Genomic DNA, 21,683 nt, shown 5'->3' on the forward strand with positions numbered 1-21,683 from the left:
GCATTCTTTTTTTTTTTTCTTCACCCCCCAGTCCTGGGGCTTGATCTCAGGGCCTAGGCACTGTCCTTGGGTTTTCTCAAAGCTAGCACTTTACCCCTTGAGCCACAGCACTACTTCCATCTTTTTCTGTGTATGCGGTACTGGAGAATGGAACCCAGGGCTTCATGCATGCTAGGCAAGCACTCTACCACTAGGCCATGCTCCTGGCACTCTGCTATATACTCTTATGAGTCATGAATTTGGTGTGGATCGTGGCTTTCTGTGGACTTAGTAGGGATGTTAGGCAAATGCTGCAGACACCACTGAGAAGGGTGAGAAGGCCACATGAAATCTCTGCTCTGACTGACATGGGACAGAAGAGTGGAGGGGACCATCCATCAGTGTCAGCAAAGATCTGAAGTACCTGGCTACTCAGGTGAAATAAAATAAAATGTTTACTGATCTCAGAATCCAGCTGTTCACTTGAACACTGCTAAGGGTGTGCTGTTTGCTGCCTTGAACTTAGCTGTAGAATCAAAGGAAAGAATATTTAGATTGCGGCTGGGCTGTAGTGGTTCATGCCTATAATCCTAGCTACTCGGGAGGCTGAGAAAAAAAAGCAAACAAACCTGGAAGTTGAGCTGTGGCTCAAGTGGTAAAGTACCAGCCTGAGCAAACAAAAGCCAAGGGACAAAATCAAGACCCTGAGTTCAAGCCCCAGTACTGGTTCAAAACAATCGGGCCAAAAAACAAAACAGAGCAAAACCTCCAAACAAAAAGAGTGTCCGGATTTCTTTGTGCACAGCTTTATGTTATGAGAGTGGAAGGAGAGTCTGAAGTGCTACACCTGACCTAAAGTACTTGGATAAATGAGCTTATTCATTCACTAAGTTATATCATACCAAGGGCATACTCATTTGACTGCCACAAAATCCCTTAGAAATATTTATGAAGTTTATGCATTTAATGCTGAAGTTTGGACTTGGATTCCTAACAGAAACACATGTTTTAACACCATCTTTTAACTCCTCAGGGCTGTGACTCTCCGCCAGAGGGCATCACATGTACCACAGGAAGCATCCAGTAGCGCCAGATGGGAATCACTGCTCTGTTTCACTGGTGCCATCCATTTCTACCTGACAGGGATCCACTGTGGCAATGCGAGAGGTTCTGGCAAAATAGCCACCACCTAATCTGAGTGATCTGATTTAATACTCACAAGAGTGGAGAATAGGAGAGAGGAGAGATGGCAAAAGGCAAAATAATAATGGCAATAACACTAAGATGAGCTACAGTTTAGAATCCAAGTTCTTTACTCTATGTAGTAGATAAGTAATGTAATCTTCATTTTATAAATGGCAACAACTAAGATTGAAGAGGGAAAGAACTTGTCTAAGGAAACTGTGCAGGTAAGTAGTACTGGTAAGATTTGAGCCCAGGCCTGACCAAGCCTATAGAGGTAGGCTTTTACCTTGGAATAAAGAATCAGTCTGAGTGCCAGTGGCTTATGCCTGTAATCCTAGCCACTCAGGAGGCTGAGATCTGAGGACCGAGGTTCAAAGCCAGCTCAGGCAGGAAAGTCTGTGAGACTCTTACCCTCTAACTACTAATAACCTAAAGTGGAGCTGTGTCTCAAGTGGTATCCCTGAATAAGAAAGCTCAGGGACAGTCAGAGTCTGAGTTTAAGCCCCAGGAATAGCATTTAAAAAATCAGAATAATTCATCTTAATCAGGTGAATTAATGTATCTTCTCTTGAGAGAAGAGTGGGAGAAAGGCCTGGGGTCTTGATTACCATTCCAACTTGTTCCTCACACTGTGGAATGGGCAGGGTGGATCACTGGTGATGCTCACTACAAACATCCCTGTCTCCATTGCAGTTGGGCCACTTACTGAACAACTTTCTTTCTTTTTTTTTGTCTGTCATGGGGCTTGAACTCTGGGCCTGGTTGCGGTCCTAGAGCTCTTCAGCTAAGGCTAGTGCTCTACCACTTAACAGTGCCACTTCCAGTTTTCTGATAGTTACTTGGAGATAAAAGTCTCATGGACTTTTGTGTCCAGGCTGGCTTTGAACCACGATCCTCAGATCTTAGCCTCCTGAGTAGCTAGGATTACAGTTACTGAACTTCTTAAACTGAGGCCTATCAGAAAAAAGCAGATCCCTTGCTGCTAGGCAAGTGCTGCAGCCAAACACACTATATTTCTGAGCATCAAAATGCATACAAAGGATGCATATAAAAATAAGAATATATGTCACTTTTTCACAAAATGTACAAAACAATGTAACCAGATCAAGAAACAGACCCCTGGCTTTCAGAAGCCCCTCTCCCCATCATTATAGCAGTGACTTTCAGAATGCTTCATAGTAAAACCACATCAAGGGATTAGATGGAGGGCCCTTAGTAGGCAAGAGAACTGCCACTGAGCTACATACCCAGTCCCAAGGAATTGGCTTTTTTTTTTTTTTTTTTTTTTAAAGCTAGGATTATAGGTATAAACCATTGGTTTATACCTATACCTACCTCTGCCTGGCCTCTTTTTCTTTTCTTTTCCTTTCCTTTCTCCCCCCTCTGTCCTTCCTTTCTTTTTTTGAAGCTTTTTTCCATATACTTTTATTATAATTAATAGAAGGGTTACATTATATTTGCCAGATAGAAGGTACATTACTTCACAAACATTGATATCCTTTCTCATGTTTTGGTCCCCATTTCCCTTCCCCCATCCCTGCTTTCTTTCTTTTCTTTTGCCAATCCTGGGGCTTGAATTCAGGGCCTGGGCATAGTCTCTGAGACTCTGTGTGCTCAAGGCTAGAATTCTACCACTTGACCATTTCTGACCTTTTCTGTTTATGTGGTACTGAGGAATCAAACCCAGGGCTTCACTTATGCTAGGCAAGCACTCTACCACTAAGCCACATTTCCAGCTCCTCTTTATCTTTTTTAAGACAAAGTCTCCCAGACATAGCCCAGGCTGGTCTAGAGCTTCTAATCCTCATATTCAAGCTTCCTCAGGTGCCCTACCACACCTGTTTATCTGTTTTTGCTTGTTTTGACCAGTCTCCTCCTCCTCCTCCTCCTCCTTCTTCTTGTCATGGGGCTTGAGCTCTGGGCCTGGGTGCTATTCCTGAGCTCTTCAGCTCAAGGCTACCACCCTACCCGTGAAGCCACAGCCCCACTTCCTATTTTCTAGTGGTTAATTGGAGATAAAGAGTCTCTTGGACTTTAGTGCCCAGGCTAGCTTTGAACCAAGACCCTCAGCCTCCTAAGCAGCTAGGATTACAGGTGTGAGCCACCTTGCCTGGCTTAGTCTTACTATTTTTATTTCTATGACAGAACCAGGAAAAACTTCTCAGAGTACAAAATACTAAGCAACTTTATGTTTCCATCAACAATAAATTAGCAATCTGGTCACTTTAGCGATATAGTTTCCCCCTCCCCCTGTGGTGAGGAGGGACAAGTACAGAAAGGGGAGAAAGAAGGTGGGTTCCGTGTTTTGTTCCAAAGTTACTGATTCATGTATGTGGGCTGCATCATCATAGCATCTAGTGTGTGTATGTGTGTGTGTCCATGTGTGTGTGGTGCTGGGCATGGAACCCTGGCTGTGTATACACTAATCACATACTGAATCATAGGGCCATACCCCCAGTGCCCTGGTAGCTCTTGTTCACTGAGCACCTTTCTAAGAATTCTGCACGTGCTGTGATACTCCAGTCTCATCATTAGCTTATGAGACTGGATCTATGGGGTTGTATATCACTTTTCAGTGGTAATGTAGAGAATAAATGAGTGAGGCCCAGACCAGGCTTCTGACACATACCTCTCCTTCACCAACCTACTTGGCCCCCACAGCCATCCTTAAAAGCTGGTGCTATTGGTATTCTCATCAAACAAAGCTCAGAAAGGTGACGGTGCTTTGCTTAAGGTTAAATGCCTAGATCCTGATAGAGCTACAATTTCAACCATCAAGGTTCATTTGCCCATCTCTTAATTACTGAGCTGAAGTGTCTGCCTACTGCAAGTTCCTATCCATCAAGTTAGGAATGAATATTGGAGGAGATTTTTGAAGCTTATTACACTAGCCAGATTTAGACTAATGCCAACATGAGAGATTTCATCATGAGAAACAAAGCATTTGTGAGAAATATAAAATTAGTGAGCCTTAGAGTTAGAATTCGAACCTCCTCCTTTATGCAAGAGACAAACAAGGCCCTGGAAGGGATAGAATGGCAGGGTGGAGTATAATCTGGCTTCCTGACGATGTGAGCCTGGAACAGGCTCTTCTCTTCCTACATGAGGAGATCAGTGTTGGGGGCAGTTAACCTATCACAGTAGACCTGATTTGAGCTGGGCATGGATTCCTTCTCTCTTCTGACTGGAGCACTTAACACACTGACTAGTGCACAGTGCATAACTAGACAAGGCATCTGAGGATTGAGGATGTGATACTTGGTTCTACTCTTGCTATGTCAAAAATTTAGCGTATCACTAGAATAAATCACCCCAAATATTAGTAGCCAGTTAGTTTCGGTTAGCCAGGGAAGATCCAAATGAAACCTCTGAGATCACTGCCAAGCTTGCGGAATGACTCAGCCATGACCTCTGTGGGGAAAGGAAAGGGAAGGGGCAAAATGGTATGAGGATAGCAGGTAAGCTGAAGTCAGACTGAAAAGTCTTGAATTGGGTCTATTTCTAATCCTCTGCTTCATAAAGAAGGTGACTAGACAGAATGCTCAGGTGGGGGAAAGGATATGCTTCAGATGTCATTGTTTTTTTAGTATCTCCTCAGAAAACAAATTCCCTTATTCAGGTCACATACAAGCTGCACATCATTTCTTCCCTCACTTCTTCACAAACCACTGATATAGAGAGCTCAGTTCTTCACCTGTTTGTGTACTTACCTAACTGCACATCAGTTGTGAATCGCAGTCTGTGAATCATGCTGACTTTGAAGGATTTATAATGGTGGCTGCTAAGCATGTCTTGTACTGTAGCTATGTCAATTTGTGAATCCTCCTCAAAAACCCCGTCTGCCCTTGAACCTGGGGAGGGAAAACGCAGTTTAGCACATAAAGATACATGAGGCTTAGCAAATGGTGTCTGCTTAAAATGCTTTGGGATAAATTAAAATACTATGGGCTATTTAATTTGGAGAAGAAAAGGCTGAGCGATGACTTAATAATGACATTCCAGTAAACAGAAAGTGGTAATATATTAATCACTCAACAATTAATTCCACAAATACTGCCTATGCCATGGCAGGCCTCTGGCTGGGCAGTGGGGATAGAGAACGAATACAAAAATCCCCACTTGCTCTTAGCAGGCAGCTAGGGCCCCAGGAGTAGGTGAAAATATCAAGGTATGTTTGTGGGTTACTCTTCTTGCTTCTTTCTTCAGTGTGATTTTCTTCTTTGAAGAAGCCCTGTCCTTTGCTAAATTCCCAAACCATCTGGCCAGCAGCTTTGCGACTTATACCCTACAGGCCCCTCTGGTTATGGCAGAAGCCTGCTGCTGCTATGACAGTCTCCTCACTGGCTACCAGGATCTCTCCCCTGACCCCCGCCCCCTGCTCCCTGCCGCTGCATTCCAGCCACCATCAGATTTTCGGATTCATCTTTCTAAAGGTTTGATCATTCGTTCATTCACCAAGTGTTTGGTGAATGCCTTGTGTATGCTAAATGACATGGAAACAAATACAATCACTAGTCTTCAAAAACCTTCCCTGTCTTCCTAGAGCCTCCCAAGTAAAGTACTTTTTGCGGGCAAGCAATCATAGCTGTCCATAAACTAGAGTAAGCCCTAACTTTCTAGTCTTCCTTGTCCTTTCTCACAATATCTTCTCTCAGTGACTCCCAAACCACTCAGGCAGCACACAGACAGACTCTGTCACAGATTCAAGGGGTTCTACTTCTGGATCTATACTCCCATAGTTCTCTTGGCTTAGCATATTCCCTCCATCTTTGCCATAGACCCATCAGAATCTGCCTCCTACCCCAGGCTAGCTCAAACTTCACCTCTTCTGTGTAATCTTTTCTGATCACTCTGACTGGCAATGAATTCCATAAGAGTGGGTAAAAAGAGGCCCTGGATCCAGGTAGACATGGAGCTGAAATCATAGCTCTGCCTCTAATTTGCTGCATGCTATTGCACAGGTACCTTTGGTTCTCTGAACTTGTTTTTTTTTGCCACCCACTAAGTGTTAAAGTTCATGTAAAAAAATCAAACATATGTTTCATAAGTATCAGTAACAATTATTTTTATTCAGTGGTTAGAAAGCTTATTCACCCTTACCCTAGAATTGTTGAGTGGTTGCTTTGTCTTAATATGGAACCTTCATCAAAGTCAGTAAAGTTTCTTATTCATGTATACTCTCCTACAGGCAGTACAGGCAACTGCTATGCTCTCATTAAGTTTTCCCAAATGAAAAATAGCCAGTGTACATAGTCCTTACTCTGCCTGTTGTGTGCAAAGCACTTTTGTTACACTATTATCTCATGACAATCTGGTGGGTCTCAGAGATTTCCTTCTTATACAGCTGAGGAACCCAAGGCTTTGGGAGGATAAGCACATCCCAAGGTTATACTAAGCAAAGGCAAAGCACCTGCTGGTTCCCAGCAGCTGGGCTGTGGGTTTCTGAGGTTCTGTTTTCTAGTGCTATCCAGGGGCAAAGTAAGCACTGATCTGGCAGAAGAGAGGGGACTGGGGATGACCATCCACAGGATTCAGAGAACTCCTTAGGGAAGAGTTGGGGGGAACAAAACTCTAGATCTGGGTGTCAAACTGGAGTTTCTGTTGTATAACTGGTAGCCTGAAGAGCTTTGCATTGCCCACAGACCAAGTTTTTAAGAAACTGGTTTTGGGGGCTGGGAGCATAGCCTAGTGGTACAGAGCTTGCCTCACATTCATGAAGTCCTGGGTTCGATTTCTTGGTACCACATACACAGAAAAAGCCAGTAGTGGTGCTGTGTCTCCAGTGGCAGAGTGCTAGCCTTGAGCAAAAATGTCTCTAAGGACAGAGTCCAGGCCCTAAGTTCAAGCCCCAGGACTGGTAAAAACCAAACAAACCAAAAACTCTAAGAAACTGGGTTTTGTTTCCCCACTGACCTCACTGTCTGTCAATGAGGAACCACAGGACTCTATTTGCAAATATTATGGATATTCACATGTTGGAAACCTCAGCACCTCCAATAGGCACTGTCCTTGTGAGGGGTCTCCTAGAGCCTCCTGCACAGGCTGCGCTCCCTGCCCAGGTCACTCATGTCTCCATCCCACTCCCTTCTGGCCCCCACTTCCTACTTTTCCTGAAGACCTTAGCTTTAGTGAGGATCCAGGATTGTTCCCTGAGGCTTGGCTCCTTCTGTCACTATACCCTTCATCTCCCTTCAGAATAGTTATCACTCTAGACAGAGAGCTGCAAGAGGGCAGGCACATACTCAGCACTGTAGTCCTAGATGCTGTGCAGGGCAGTGCAGAGGAAAACAGTGCAGAAAGCAGAAGCCCAACAAAAACTATTGGATTGCGAGGAGCTGGTTCATATCTATAATCCTAGCTATTCAGGAGACTGAAATCTGAGGACTGTGGTTTGAAGTCAATCCTGGTAGGAATGTTGGTATGAAACTCTTATCAACCACCAAGAAAAGAAAGTCAGAAATGCAGCTGTGGCTCAAGTGGTAGAATGCCATCCTTGAGTTTAAAAACCACAGGTTCTGAGTTCAAGTCCTAGTATTGGTACAAAGAACAAATTAACTTCTTGATGAGTTCCACATGGCGTGTCCCAGTGAGATGTCGGGAAGTTAAGGCCTTCACCCAGCACATCACAGGTCGTGGGTCATAGGAATCCTCCTGAGCAAGGGCCTCTGTAACTCCTATCCTTTCTCTGCAACACCCGTGATTTTGGACAGAGGCACTATGATTACAGCTTCTGATCAGAAAAGATGATAAAATAATCATTCCTTTTCTCTACATTTTTATTGAAACACAACTGCCAAAATGTGTTTACTTTTATTTTAGAACTTTTTATATGTGAGAATTAGAATTTTACTAAAATGCTAAAATATTTTTTTATGTTTTAAGTCATCTAAAGCTATTTTTGGTGAGAAATGCCATAGTCGATAACTTAGCTCTGAGCTCCAGAACTTGTTTTCTTTACTAATTAGTGTTTTCTAAATATTTCAGGTATTTGATTTGCAAAGAGGTAACACCTTATTATGCTAAAACGCCAATTACTAAAAGGAGAAAAAACAGACTTAAGATTTTTCCACTTTATGATGTTGGATTAAAACCAATTTAAAAATTACTATAACGTGACATATAATTTTTTACTGAGCAATTTCAATGCCAGCTGCTAATAAAGCAGCTTAGCTGTAAATGATAATTCAGATGCTTTTAGATAAAGTGGTGCATAAATATGGCTGGAAATTGATTTAGCTTCTTAAAAGAAGCTACTGAAGAATGACATATTTTGTTTAATACACCAGCTAATGTAGTCCTAAAAGCTCAAACAAGTGCCAGTTTTCACTCTTAAATTTGCTGTGGGAGATTAATGAAAACTTTATATTTTGCTGAAATGTTAATAATGGGCAGATGAGATGATAGGATTTTAGTAGAGGTCTTAAAGCTATGGAATAACCAGTAAGGCTTGTCAATTTTCTTATATTAATTTTGTTCAAGACTTACAGAGCTGGAGCTGGCTCAACACACTAATGCTTTGTGCATTGACCTTCTACTCTCTGCCAGTGTAAATTCATATCCCATTTGAGGATTTAAGTCCCTCTGATACTTGGGTGAGTCCTGAGCCTTGCCCCTGCTGACAAGGGGCAGCTTTGCTTTTATGATCAGGAGGGCAACAGTACCTGGGGGTGCAGGAGGGCACCATCCTATACTCCTTCAGGTCAAGCTGCTCACTGCAGAGCAGGCTGTCTGCTGATGGGAACAGATGTTGGGCGCCAGCTCCAGTGGCATCTGTCAAACAGGCCCACAAATGTGGCTTCTTTGTGGCACATGAACTTTTTTTGCTTTCTGCATGTGTGTGTACGTGTGTGTGTGTGTGTGCGCGTGCGAGAGAGAGAGAGAGAGAGAGAGAGAGAGAGAGAGAGAGAGAGAGAGAGAGAGAGTGTGTGTCTGTCTGTCTGTCTCTCTGTCTGTGACACCACTACTGGGGCTTGAACTCAGGTCATGGGTGCTGTCCTTAGCTTTTTGGCTCAAGGCTGGAGCTCTACCATTGAGCCACACCTCCCCTTAGGAACATGCACCTTAACCATCACTTCTTTCACATGCCAGATGGAGGCACCCTGTGGGAGGGCACTGGTGATGACCAGACAGGGCTGTGATCTTCAGGGGCTTATAACCCAGCGACAGAACCCAAAGCAAGGAGCACAAGGCGGAGAAAAATACCCAAGAAATGGTGTATACCAGATAATTTATTTAAAGTCAAAACATTATATCCAAAGCATGTTTTCAGACCAGAAAAGTTTCACGACTTGGTGTATATAACCTTTACTATTTGTATCCTTCTGAAAAAGGGTAAACTAAGCCACATAGGAAACATGCTTGGCACTGCACTGTTTGGATATCAAAATTATTACTGCACTATGAATTTCACATTTAAAAAACCCACTTGTGTTTAAGAAGACATTTTATCTTCTTAAAGTGCAAAGTAGAGAAAAGGAAAATTTCTTTAAAATAAACATATAAAAATTCCCAAAGCTTTCCTCCCCAAGCCATTAATTTAATTGAAATATAACCCTTTGGTATTTTGTTAAATTAGCAATTAAAAAGGTCACAAGCAATTAAAGGAAACAAAAGCCACACTGTGTTCATCTACATTAATGCTGAACTGGGTCTCCTGGTGAATGACAAGATAAATTGTAATGGTGTCTTCAAAGACTTCACAATGTATTTTGTCAAAGTCGGGAGTGTTAATGTCTCTATGTGCCATGGATTACCATAATGTATTGTGTCAAAACGCTTGAGCTGCAATAACTCAAAGATGTATTGTGATAGATCAAATTTCAGGGTGGGGCCTAATAGCAATGTGAGCACCAGAACTCAAATGGACAGCAACAAAAGCCCTGTAAGAAAGATAGAAATTTCATTTACCATGAAGGGAGGACTAGGGGGACAAGCAGAGAATCCAACAGAGGAAGCAGATTAACTCTCTGGAGTAGAAAGCCAGAAAGGAGGAATAGAAATGGACCTGACATCTGTCTTAGTCCAAAGTAGGCTGGGACAGGAAGTATAAAGGGAAGAAGAGAGGAGGCAAGGAAGGATGTGGGCAATTCTACAGCCTGCAGCAAAGACTGATACAGGAGATGAAATAGTCTAGGGCTTAGGGTAGTCTCAGGGCTTAATAACATTAGATAAAAAAAATGGATATAGAGTTCAGGGATGCAGATTCAAGGGTAGAGAATAGGTCAATATCTTGCTCCAAAGTGTCTACTGTTTTTGCTGAACATGGTAGCTCATGGTTTGAGACCAGCTTGGCATTCATGAGATTCCATCTCACCCAATAGCTGGGCATGGTGATGTGAGCCTGTCATCCCTATTAGGCATGAAGATGTAAATAGGAGGATCATGATCCAGACTGGTCTGGGTACAAATTTAAGACTACATCCCAAAAATAACTGAAACAAAAAGGGCAGGGGTCTGGCTCAAGTAACAGAGGAGTGTCTTCACATAACAGGAAGCCCTGTGTTCAAACCCCAAGTACTGTTGTCTCTTTTTTTTTCCCCTAGAGAATGGGTGTGGGGTGTGGGGCGGGGGAGGGAAATGGGTACCAAGACATGTGAAAGGGTATCAATGTATGTGAATTAATGCACCTTCTATCTGGCAAATATCATGTAACCCTTTTACTAATTACAATAAAAAAAAAAGACTAAACATAGAGCTCCCCTATGGCCCAGCAATTCCACTACTAGGCATTTACCCAATTGTCCAGAAATAAGGACATACTAAATCCACTAGCATAACAACGATGTTCATTGCAGCACTATTTACCATAGCAAAGATATGGAACCAATGCAGATGTCCCTCAGTTGATGAGTGGATCAACAAGATGTGGTATTTGTACACAATGGAATTCTATGCGGCAGTCAGAAAGAACGACATCGCCACATTTGTTAGGAAATGGAAAGAGTTAGAAAAAATCATATGAAGTGAAGTAAGCCAGACTCAAAGGAACATAGGCTCAATGGTTTCCCTCATTTGCATTAATCAGTGGAAACCTTGGTCTCTCCTAGCAGAGATTGGCAATAGAAGAAAACCTAGATACATAAGGCCATATAGTATGATGCTAAATGAAAGGACCTCTAGGATATAAAAGCAAAAGCTATATAATGAGTGATTGTTGTCCCTATGTTATCTCTCATCTCTTTTGCTGTCCCTTGGTTATCTCATATTGTTACAGTATCTCACTTTGTTATGTGATATATTGGATATATTTGTATTTGGTCGTTTGAAATTGGATAGGGAAGGGGGGAAAACAAGATGAGAGGTAGGGGTGTGAGGGAGGGAAATGGGGACCAATACAGGAGAAAGGGTATCAATGTATTTTAATTAATGCACTTTCTATCTGCCAAATATAATGTAACCCTTCTATTAATTACAATAAAAATATATGAAAAAAATAGTTTAGACACAACTGCTAAGATGAAATAACAAAATATAATTTCTATTAATTATATCATTCTGTGTACAAGGAATTTTAGATTTATGTTTGAATTCAATGTTAAAACAGTGCAGCAATGCAAACTGCAAAGTGTAATATCTTAATTTGGCAAAAGCAAATTTAGGTCATACATGAAATATTTCACTGAATTTAAATAAATTCAATGTAATTCAGTCCTATTAAAAAAAAAACGAAGAGAGAAAGGAAGAAAGAAGGAAAGAAAGAAAAAGTAGGAATGAACAAAGGAAAGAAGGAAGGAAGGGTCCACTGTTAGAAAAGGCAGAGCTGACTGGTATCCTTGGCCGCCCCCCCCCCCGCCCTCTCCCCCGCCCAGTTCTGGGGCTTGAATTGAGGGACTGAGCACTTTCCTTGGGCTTTCCTCAAGGTTAGCACCTCTAGGCCATGCTCCTGGGCTTTGTTTTGTCATTGCCCCTTCCAATAATATTGATAATGCTGAGAATACAAGTTCTTTTTTTTTCTTTTGCCAGTCCTGAGACTTGAACTCAGGACCTGGGCACTGTCCTTGAGCTTTCTCAAGGCTAGTGCTCTACCACTTGAGCCACAGTGCCACTTCCGGCCTTTCCTGTGTATGTGGTACTAAGGAATTGAACCCAGGGATTTGTGCATGCTAGGCAAGCACTCTACCACTAGACCCACACTCCAAGTCTACCCAGTAAGTGTTGAGTTCTCAATAATTTTTTTTTTTATAACAAAGTATGGTGCAAACCTGTCATGTAACACTCCAGAGGCTGTAACACTGGAGGCCAGTCTGAGCTATATGTTGAACTTTTAGGACAGTGTGAATTATACAGTGAGACCCTATCTCAAGAACAAATACATAAACAAAACAACATCTTCTTCCCTTTTTCCTTTGTGATGCTGGGGACTAAAATTAGAGACACGCTCTAATTTCTAATGTGCTGTAAGCATGTGCTAACACATATATCTACCTCTCAGTTACACTCCAAGTCCCACTTCAGTCACTTCTTCTTCTTATTTTTTTTTGTCAACATTGGAGTATGAACTCAAGAGTCTCACATTCATACTGGTGCTATTGCTCATACTGGTACTCTACCACTTGAGCCATGCCTCCAGCCTAACCTTTTGCTGGTTATTGGGAAATGAAGTCTGGTGGACTTTTTCTGCCTGGGATGGCTTCAAACCCTAATCCGCTAGATCTTAACCTCTCGACTAGCTAAGATTACAGTAACTTTAAAAGAATGAAATGGGGTCCTAATGCCAAAAAGTTTGGGAACTGCTAATGTGATTGGCTATGTTGTCACGTTTCCACGTGCTATGTATTCCTGCCATTTAAAAAAAAAACATGGCAACATAATGCTTCTGGGTGTCCATTTGGACAACGATGAGATGCAAAAGTTGCAACTCCATTGTATAGATGTGTTACACAAACACAGCTGGAAAGCTAGCACACATATTCTAAGAGGAGCACGTTGGTTAGCACTGATGAACCAATGCTAATTGCAACAAATACTGTGCTGGAGTTGGAAAAATTTCTCCATTCATGTGATTTTATTGGAATTTTGGGAGACACTGAGAGACATATGATTTTCAAATAGGCACTGATTATTAAATCAAAGTTCAGATGAATTCACTGTTATTGGCACATTTCCTATAATCATGGATCTCAGCTCACAGGACTTTCACATTTATCTTAGGTTCAGTAAATCTCAGACTAACAGGCCATAATCTAGTGTGGGTTAAGTCTCCTTGTGCCAGCTCTGTAACTCAACCAGAGATCCATGGCCTCTGTGAGATAGATCATCCTTGCCTTTCAACTCCCCATAGCACAGCTCTGTTGATTGTTCCTTCTAGTCTAGGAACATTATCCAGCACCCAGTGCTTCAAGAATTCAGGAGGAGGCAGGATCCTTAGACACTCATCTTGACAATCCTCCAAGGAATCCTATAGGGAACACATGAAGCACACTAAGGTGGGTTTGTACTCAGGGAATAGCACATGTTGCCTGTGGCTGGAACAGAGTATGATGGGAGGAGTGGAAAATACAATAGCGGTTTTGGGGTGGGGGGAGCTCTTTAAAGAAGCTTCAGGTGTTGACATGTAATAAAATGTTGTTATGTTTGGAGATGGCTTAAACAAAGGGACAACAAACTACCTTCCACTATTCCCTCTTGAAGACTTCAGTCTCCATACTCCACTACCCCCTGCCTTAGCCAAGCTGGACTGTGCTCAGGTTTCTCCAGCTGACAAGTATGTCTTCTCCATTTTTAAAAATATTTATTTTTTCTTAAGGTACTATGTTATCTCTCATCACTTCTACTGTCCCTTGGTTATCTCATATTGTTACACTATCTCACTTTGTTACCTGATATATCGGATATATTTGTATTTGGTTATCTGAAATTGGATAGGGAAGGAGGGAAAACAAGATGAGGGGTGGGGGAGGGGGGAGGGAAATGGGGACCATGACATGTGAAAGGGTATCAATGTGTGGGAATTAAGGCACCATTTATCTGGCAAATATCATGTAACCTTTCTATTAATTACAATAAAAATATATTAAAAAATAAAATAAAAACATAAAAAATATTTATTTTTGCTGAGCACAGTGGCTCATGCTTGTAATCCTAGCTAATCAGAAGGCTGAGATCTGAGTGAGGATTGAGGTTCAAAGCCAGCCCGGGCACTAAAGACTGTGAGACTCTTATTTCCAATCATCCACCAGAAAACTGGAAGTGGCACTGTGGCTCAAGGGGTAAGGGGGTAGTCTTGAGCTGAAGAGCTCAGGGACAATGTCTAGGCCCAGAGTTCAAGTCCCACCACTGATAAAAACAAAACAAAACAAATTATTTTTCAGGGTCTAGTCTGAGCCTTCTCTGATCCCTCTCCTGAAACCTGTGGCCTGTGACTTTCTTACCTAAGTTTCTGTGGTCTCCTCCTGGTAAGAGTTCCTTGGGACAGGAAAAGCCCACCTGACATAGCACATTATCTAATTATATGTCAAATGTTAATTAATGCTGCCAGTAGAATGAGTGATGTAGCCATAAACTTGCATCAATAAAGTTTTATATTAATCATAATAATACCCTGTCGGGATTTTTAGTCCTTGGTCCTTCCTAACCGGCAGGAGGGATAGAGAGAACACACCCTGACCAGGACGAGCTGAGAAAGGATAGAGGGCCGACTGACCGCCTGCACCCAGCCCTCCCTCACTGGAGGACAATCTGATGCATCAGGGAGACCCAGTAAGGCAGGAGCTCATTTATTGAGGAAGTACATTCAGCTAGTATAAGGTAGAGGAGCCTATCAGCACAAAGGTGGGCAGGGCGGGGGAAGTCCACGTGTTTACTCTCACTATAGGTCTCAGCAGAGACTGATAAAGCAATAACACATTCGTAATCAAGTCTCAGCAGAAAGTGATTCACAATACCGACGATATAGCTCAAAGTTAGGCATGGTGTTCATACATGACAGCTCATTTCTTTGTGTGGTTATCTTACTCAGTGATGCAGATTCATGGGCCAGCCTGACCCTGCACTCAGCTCCCAACAATACCTGAGGTTTACATACCACCTCTTGGATTTATCTTGGTGAAGAGAACCCTAACACATCATTCAGACTCTTCAATGGAATGGGGAAAGGATCCTGCCTAAATAGCAGCTAATGTTTACTCTGTCCAGACACTACATGCTCAGTACTTACATATAGTATATTGGTTCATTTTCCCAAAGCCTTTTCAAGTTGGATAGCATTCTCTTTGTACTGGTGAGAAAAATGAGGCTTAGCTGTACAAACTGTGTAAGCCAGAGTAGGGAAGTAAACTCAAGTCCAACTCCAACATTGTACTCGTAACCTTCTTTGGGTAAAACAATAGTCCATCATTCAGCCAGGAATATATAATCTATGTGCCATAACAATACCTAAGGAGAACACAATTCTATGCTTAGCCTTGCCAGAACAAAGGAGTCAGGGACAAAACTGAATGCTCCTTTCTTTTGACTCAAAATGAGTCATGGAGAAAACTCTTCTTTAGCTTTCCACACATTCATCACATTTTTTCTTCTTAGAGGCCATTTAAGTCCCCAAAGTCTCATAAGCTCAAAGCTTCTCTTCTATTAAACACTTCCCTTCAGCTACTAGTCATTTTTGCTGGTCTCTAAAAAATGATCAATAGGTGATATAGTGTAACACACACACACACACACACACACACACACACACACACACACACACACACACACACACACACACACACACACACACACACACAGCCCTGCTGCAGTAATCTCCTGAAAGCCACCAGGATATCAGGATCACACGGTAGGCTACTATACAGATCCCTACAACCAGGATAGGGAATCTTGCTTATTACAGTGCTTAATTGTTTAAACTCTTGGAGCCAGAGCCAGCCTGGCTAGAGAACTTTCTGCATGGAGATTCAGACCCCTTTTAATAAATCAATGTAATCTCATTTTATGAGGTGGTCAGAAAGAAACAGCTTTAGATTTGTACAGTTTTGAAAAAGAGCAGTACATGGAGATGGGCCCTACAAGACTGCATTCTAGACCTTGCCTATCTCTCAGGCTCATCTTTCAGCAGTGGCCTCCCCCACCCTCTGTTCAACACACTCCATTCATTCATTTCCAAGAACTCTTCGTCTCAAGGCCTTCGCATGAACAGCATATTGGCTTGGAACATTTGTCTTTTACTCATTATTTGATAATTCATCTTTTCCTTTCTCTTCCTTCTGCTCCTACCAGTTCTGGTCCCTTGCTATCCACTCTCTCATCTCTGCAGCATTGACCACCAGTGGGTGCCATGATGATTGAGCTGGCTCTTCTCCACCTCCCAGTACAGCAGTGGCTGGCCCAGAGGAGGGCTCCAGAGCCAGTGTCTGGGGGACAAATGAACCAATATGTGCCCAGCAGATGGAACATGACCATTTAAGAGGCTGGCCAAATGGGTGATTATAGGTTTGCTAGGAAATCAGGCTGACAGACTTCGTGTGCCTTCCCCTTCCTCCAGTGTGTCTTTGTTCCTATTCAAACACAGGAAAAACAATGGCTGTCTTCTAAGGATAATTTATATGGAAAAATACTTCAGAGCTGTAATGTCATTTGATCAACACTGAAGTATCTTTCCTCCTGACTCCAGAGTCAAGGAATGAGGGTACATATGCTGGAAGAACCCCACTTTTCATCTGAAATCACCACAGAAATGTCACCTGATGCATTACCAAACCATTAGTCAGGGGCAGCAGGGCAGATTCCGGGGCCAGGAGCCTCCTGGAGGAATGCAAATCTCCATGCCCTCACTTAGAGCCCAGACAGGATTTGTGTCTCGTCAAATATGTTTCCTTACTGCTCTAATGTACCAGTGTATTGCTTAATGAAAGTTCTTAATTGTAATTCAATTAATTACATACACAGAGTCCCCAATTACATTTTCCAATAAGACATTGGCTGTGGTACAGGTCTAAATGCACTTAACCAATTTTAATATATTAAGTCCAATTTCCCTTGAATACTAATTACTACCTAATGATAAAATGAAATGGGGGGAAACTTTTGAGAAAGCAGGGCAATGAAAAGTGCAATTCATGGGGAAGTTCTCAGAACACCCCAGCATGATTCCAGTACTCATTACTGAAGAAATAGATGGGATAGTGTGCAAGTTTGCTTGTTGTACAGGTCAGCACAGCCTTGGCCTCAGGTACCAACTATTCCATTGCCCCCATGGAACCTGAGAAAGTCTAGGAGGAAGGAGAGGGAGGAAGGAAAGGAATATCAGACCGGCTTCCGTGTCGGTGACAGGCACTGTCAGGCACACAGACACTTGGTAACTGCCAACAATTGCATTAAAACAGTGCATTAGAGTTCACTATGTGCTTTTAATGTGGGTCTCATTTACTACTTTCAATAGTTTAATCCTCACAACAACCCTAAGGGTAGGGATTACCATCACACTTGACACATGGAGAAAAGAGGCTCATAAAAGAGAAGGACCTGCTCAAGGTGACACAGAGGGGCCAAACATCTCTCTTTCCCCCTCCCCCACTGCTAACCCAGACCACATTAACCACACAGCATGAGGTGCATACAGATACTTGGGGTATCTTTCTGCTCCTGTGCAGGGAGCATTATGCATTATCAACCTGTAAATAAAGTAAACAATCCCCCCATCCACATAGAAAATTCCTTAGCATGAACATCCATATCTTAACCTGGACATATCTCAACCATATCTTAACTGTTCTTCAGTAATAATTCAATCTAACACATCACAAGGCCTTTCTACTTATTTGCAAGATCACGTTTTCTTCTGTATGGAGTGCTGTCGAGGTCTAATAAAAGAGGTTTCAAGCCCTGATATTCAAGTCACATGGAAGAAACTGGAGATTAGGAATTTGTAACTGAAGAAAGCAAAGCATCCAAAAGCAGGGAGGAACCACTAGGGAGTCTCCAGGCCTGGCCCAGACCACAAGCAGGAGGAGAAATTGGCCCATTACCAAAAAAGGTTCTGGAAACATACCAGGCTATGCAAACATTCATTCTCTCTATTCTCTTTCTGTGGGTGCTTTTTCTACCCTTTTCTAATTTGGTGCTGGTGGTGTCTGTGTAGGTGTGGGTGAGGTCCAAGTACCACAAGGAAATCTGCAACATGAGAGGTTTGCCCAAACTCCAAGTTTCCTTGGTGAGAAGTGTAGTGGAGTCAGAGATGTGGAGGCTTGCTTCACAGGGGATGAGCCAGGTCTGGCCAGACAAAGGATGCAAAGGGGATTCAGATCTGGTTCCTGTTCATGGAGGGAGGTCAAGTCTAGGGTAGAAGTGGGCATATTTTGTCCAGGAGAGTCAGTGATCACAGAGGGGTAAGGTGAGGGGCTGAGTCCAGGGCCTGGCAGCCAGATGGGTCCAGGAGGCTCCTAGGAGCTGCCTGCTCTTTTGGGCCAACTAAAGGCAGGGGATGAGGCCATTCAGACTGCACCCTATCCCCTACTATAGTATCTGCCAGGGGTGGGGGGTGGGGGAGTGGGGAGAGGGTCCCTTACTGTAGCCTTAATCAAGGAAATCCAGAAATTCAGTAAGAAATTGAAATAATGGAAGGCCTTAAACATTCTGTGACTCTCTTTAAAGGTGGTTGAACTGATGTTTAAAGAGCAATTGATATCCTCCCTCTCTACAGTAACTAAAATGATTAGATTTGGCTAATTCACCAGATTAATGGAAGAAGTCACTTTCCAGGATACTCACATTCATGAGACATTAGCATGTCACTTCACCTCTGAGCCTCAGTTTCCTCTTCTATAAAGAGGAAGGTGGTTATTGTTGGGGGCTGAGTAACCCCATGTCTAATAACTTTCTGCTGAGACAAGGCAAGGTGCAAGAGGCAGGGCGCAAGACTTGATTAGAATTGGTTACACATGTGTTATTGTTTATGACTCTCTGCTGGGACATAGAGTGAGGGTATATTAGCTGGAGGGACTTCCTCAGGAGGGGGGTTTTTGGAGAGATATTTTTCTGCCTTGATGAAGCTGCGTGATGTCTCTGTTCATGCTCCGGGGAAGGAAGGCTGAGTGTGGGAGGACAGTGAGCCTTCTCCTCTCACGGCTTGGACTCATTGGGGTGTGTTTTTCCCCAACCCTCCTAGTCGAGAGGGACCGGGGACGAAGGACCCCGACAGTTATAACAGGACTTATATTCCATTTAATCTTTCCACAAGCAAGTAGTTCTTTCAAGGGTGGCCTTGGTTCTAGCAACTGCACTTTAAGTATTATGCTGAATTATTTTAATCACAGCTTAGTGAGTGATCAAACAGAAAGACAGTATCTGACTCTGCAGGTATTACAGAAAGCAGTTTAACTTAAGGCTGACTGGCCTTGATGATGGGAAATTCCACTTTCCCTCTGTTAAGGATACTAGAAGAATAAATTGGTCCTTTCTTCTAAGGACCTGGACTGGCTACTCACATATGATCAGTGAAAAAGGTCAACAGAAAGAGTTGGCAGAAAAGAAAACTGAGGCTCAGTGTGATGCCAGGATTGATCTAGAAGCTGGGACAAGAACGGAAGTCTTCTAATGCTACATCCTCCTCTAATGGACTCATTGCTTCCTTCTGGGCTGACTCCAGCTTTGAGCAGACAGTTGGCTGAAGGATGTAGTAGATTATGAGACAAGAATCCAAACTGGAAAGCTTAAGGACTTTGGCTTGTCATTTTCTTATTTAGGCCAAGATCCAAGCACAAATGTTAGCTCTCAGTCTCTAGGCAGAGACTCTTGTCATATCAGCTTAATTTGAGAGCTTTCATCTCACAGCATAGAAAGACAATTGTCATCACATTTGTAGGAATGAATATTTAGGTTATCAACAATCTCGGAGTAGGTTTTGGAACTAGATGATACCTGGCTCAAAATTTTGGTCCCATCACTTACTGGATGGCTAACTTTGGGGCAAGCCATATCTTTAACAAAATGTCTTGTAGGGGTGTTAATTATGAGGATACATTTACAATTTTTAGCACAAGATCATATAATATTAGACTAAAGTGAATAACTTAAAATACCTACAATGGGGACCCAGAGTTTGGCCTAGTGGTAGAGTGCTTGCCTAGCATGCACAAAGACCAGGGTTCGATTCCTTGGTATCATATACATAGAAAAAAGCCAGAAGTGGTGCTGTGGCTCAAGTGGTAGAGTTCTGGCCTTGAGAAAGTTCAAGGACAGTGCTCAGGCCCTAAGTTCAAGGCCCATGACTAGCAAAAACAAAAAAACCCTACAATGTAGTTGATATGTTAGGCCTCAATCCTCCTTTAATAAAAGACGATTTTTCTTCCTGTTTTTTTTTTTTTTAAATTTTTTTTTTTGTGGGCCATGGGGCTTGAACTCTGGGCCTGGGCATTGTCCCTGAGCTCTCCAGCAAGGCTACCACCCTACCCCTGGGCCTGGCGTTGTCCCTGAGCTCTTCAGCTCCAGGCTACTGCCCTATCACTGGAGCCATAGCCCCACTTTCCCTTTTCTAGGCTGCCCAGGCTGGCTTTGAACCTTAATTATCAAATACCAGCCTCCTGAGTAGCCAGGATTACAGGGATGAGCAACTGCACCGGCTTTTTTCTTCCTTTTGGTTTAAAGCAGTCTGAAACTCAGTCTAGTGGTTTTACTTGTAACTTGTACATCCATTCTGCGACATCAGAAAACATGTGAAAGGCACCCTGCTTCTATGTTTTTTTTTGGTCCTATGATAGTATAAGTTTATAGACTTGTTCCTGCCCTCTGGTCTGGACCACTTCTCCATCATGAATCTCCAGAAGGCTATGACAGGTTCCAGATCTCCATACCTGGGCCCATCTACTCTGCAAGCAATATGAAGTGAATGTTCTTTCACCATTTGTTCGCTGAAGTTAACATTTACTGTGTGTTTACTGTGTACTAAGTTCTAAGAGCTTTAGAATTAAAGTTCACTGAAGCCTGCTGTCCATTAACTTTATAAGGAGTAGATAAACTACCAAGAAAAAGTTAAGTATTCAGGGTTACAGAGCTAAAAAGTAGCACAGCCAGAATGTGAACCAAGGCATTTGGTACCATAATATGCTTTCTTCCAGTATATACTACATGATCATAGTTAGCTTACTTCTAAAATGGTCTTAAGAATAGTAAATCTATACTGATCAAATATACTAACATTCTATTTTTGAAATATTTCTTCTTTGTGTTAACCCAACTTAAAAAAAAAAAAAGAAAGGCAGGGGGCCAGGAGTTTGGCCTAGTGTAGAGTGCTTGCCTAGCATGTACGAAGACCCAGGTTCCATTCCTCAGTACCACATACATAGACAAAGCTGGAACTGATGCTGTGGCTCAAGAACTCTAGCCTTGAGAAAGCCCAAGGACAGTGTTCAAGCCCTGAATTCAAGCCACAGGAATGGCAAAAAAAAAAGAAAGAAAGAAGGAAAGAAGGAAAGAAAGAAAGAAAGAAAGAGAAAGAAAGGGAGAGGGAGAGAGCCAGAGAGAGCGAGAGCGAGCGAGCGAGCGAGAGCGAGGGGGGGGGGAGAGAGAGAGAGAGAGAGAGAAACAGA

At 42.6% G+C, this 21,683-nt stretch overlaps 1 protein-coding gene across 6 annotated transcripts in view; it reads right to left on the bottom strand.

Annotated features, from left to right (window-relative positions):
• Mapkap1 (MAPK associated protein 1) overlaps nt 1–21,683 on the bottom strand; it is a 233,782-nt gene that overhangs the window by 37,148 nt on the left and 174,951 nt on the right. For all 6 annotated transcript variants that reach the window (XM_090330646.1, XM_090330643.1, XM_090330642.1 and 3 more), the window contains exon 9: nt 4,875–5,015. In XM_090330646.1, coding sequence (XP_090186772.1) covers nt 4,875–5,015 — 141 coding nt within the window. The remainder of the gene's footprint in view (nt 1–4,874; nt 5,016–21,683) is intronic.

The sequence above is a fragment of the Megascapheus bottae genome, chromosome 3 (assembly GCF_031878675.1).
Source record: "Megascapheus bottae isolate mThoBot1 chromosome 3, mThoBot2.hap1, whole genome shotgun sequence".
Classification (NCBI taxonomy): domain Eukaryota; kingdom Metazoa; phylum Chordata; class Mammalia; order Rodentia; family Geomyidae; genus Megascapheus; species Megascapheus bottae.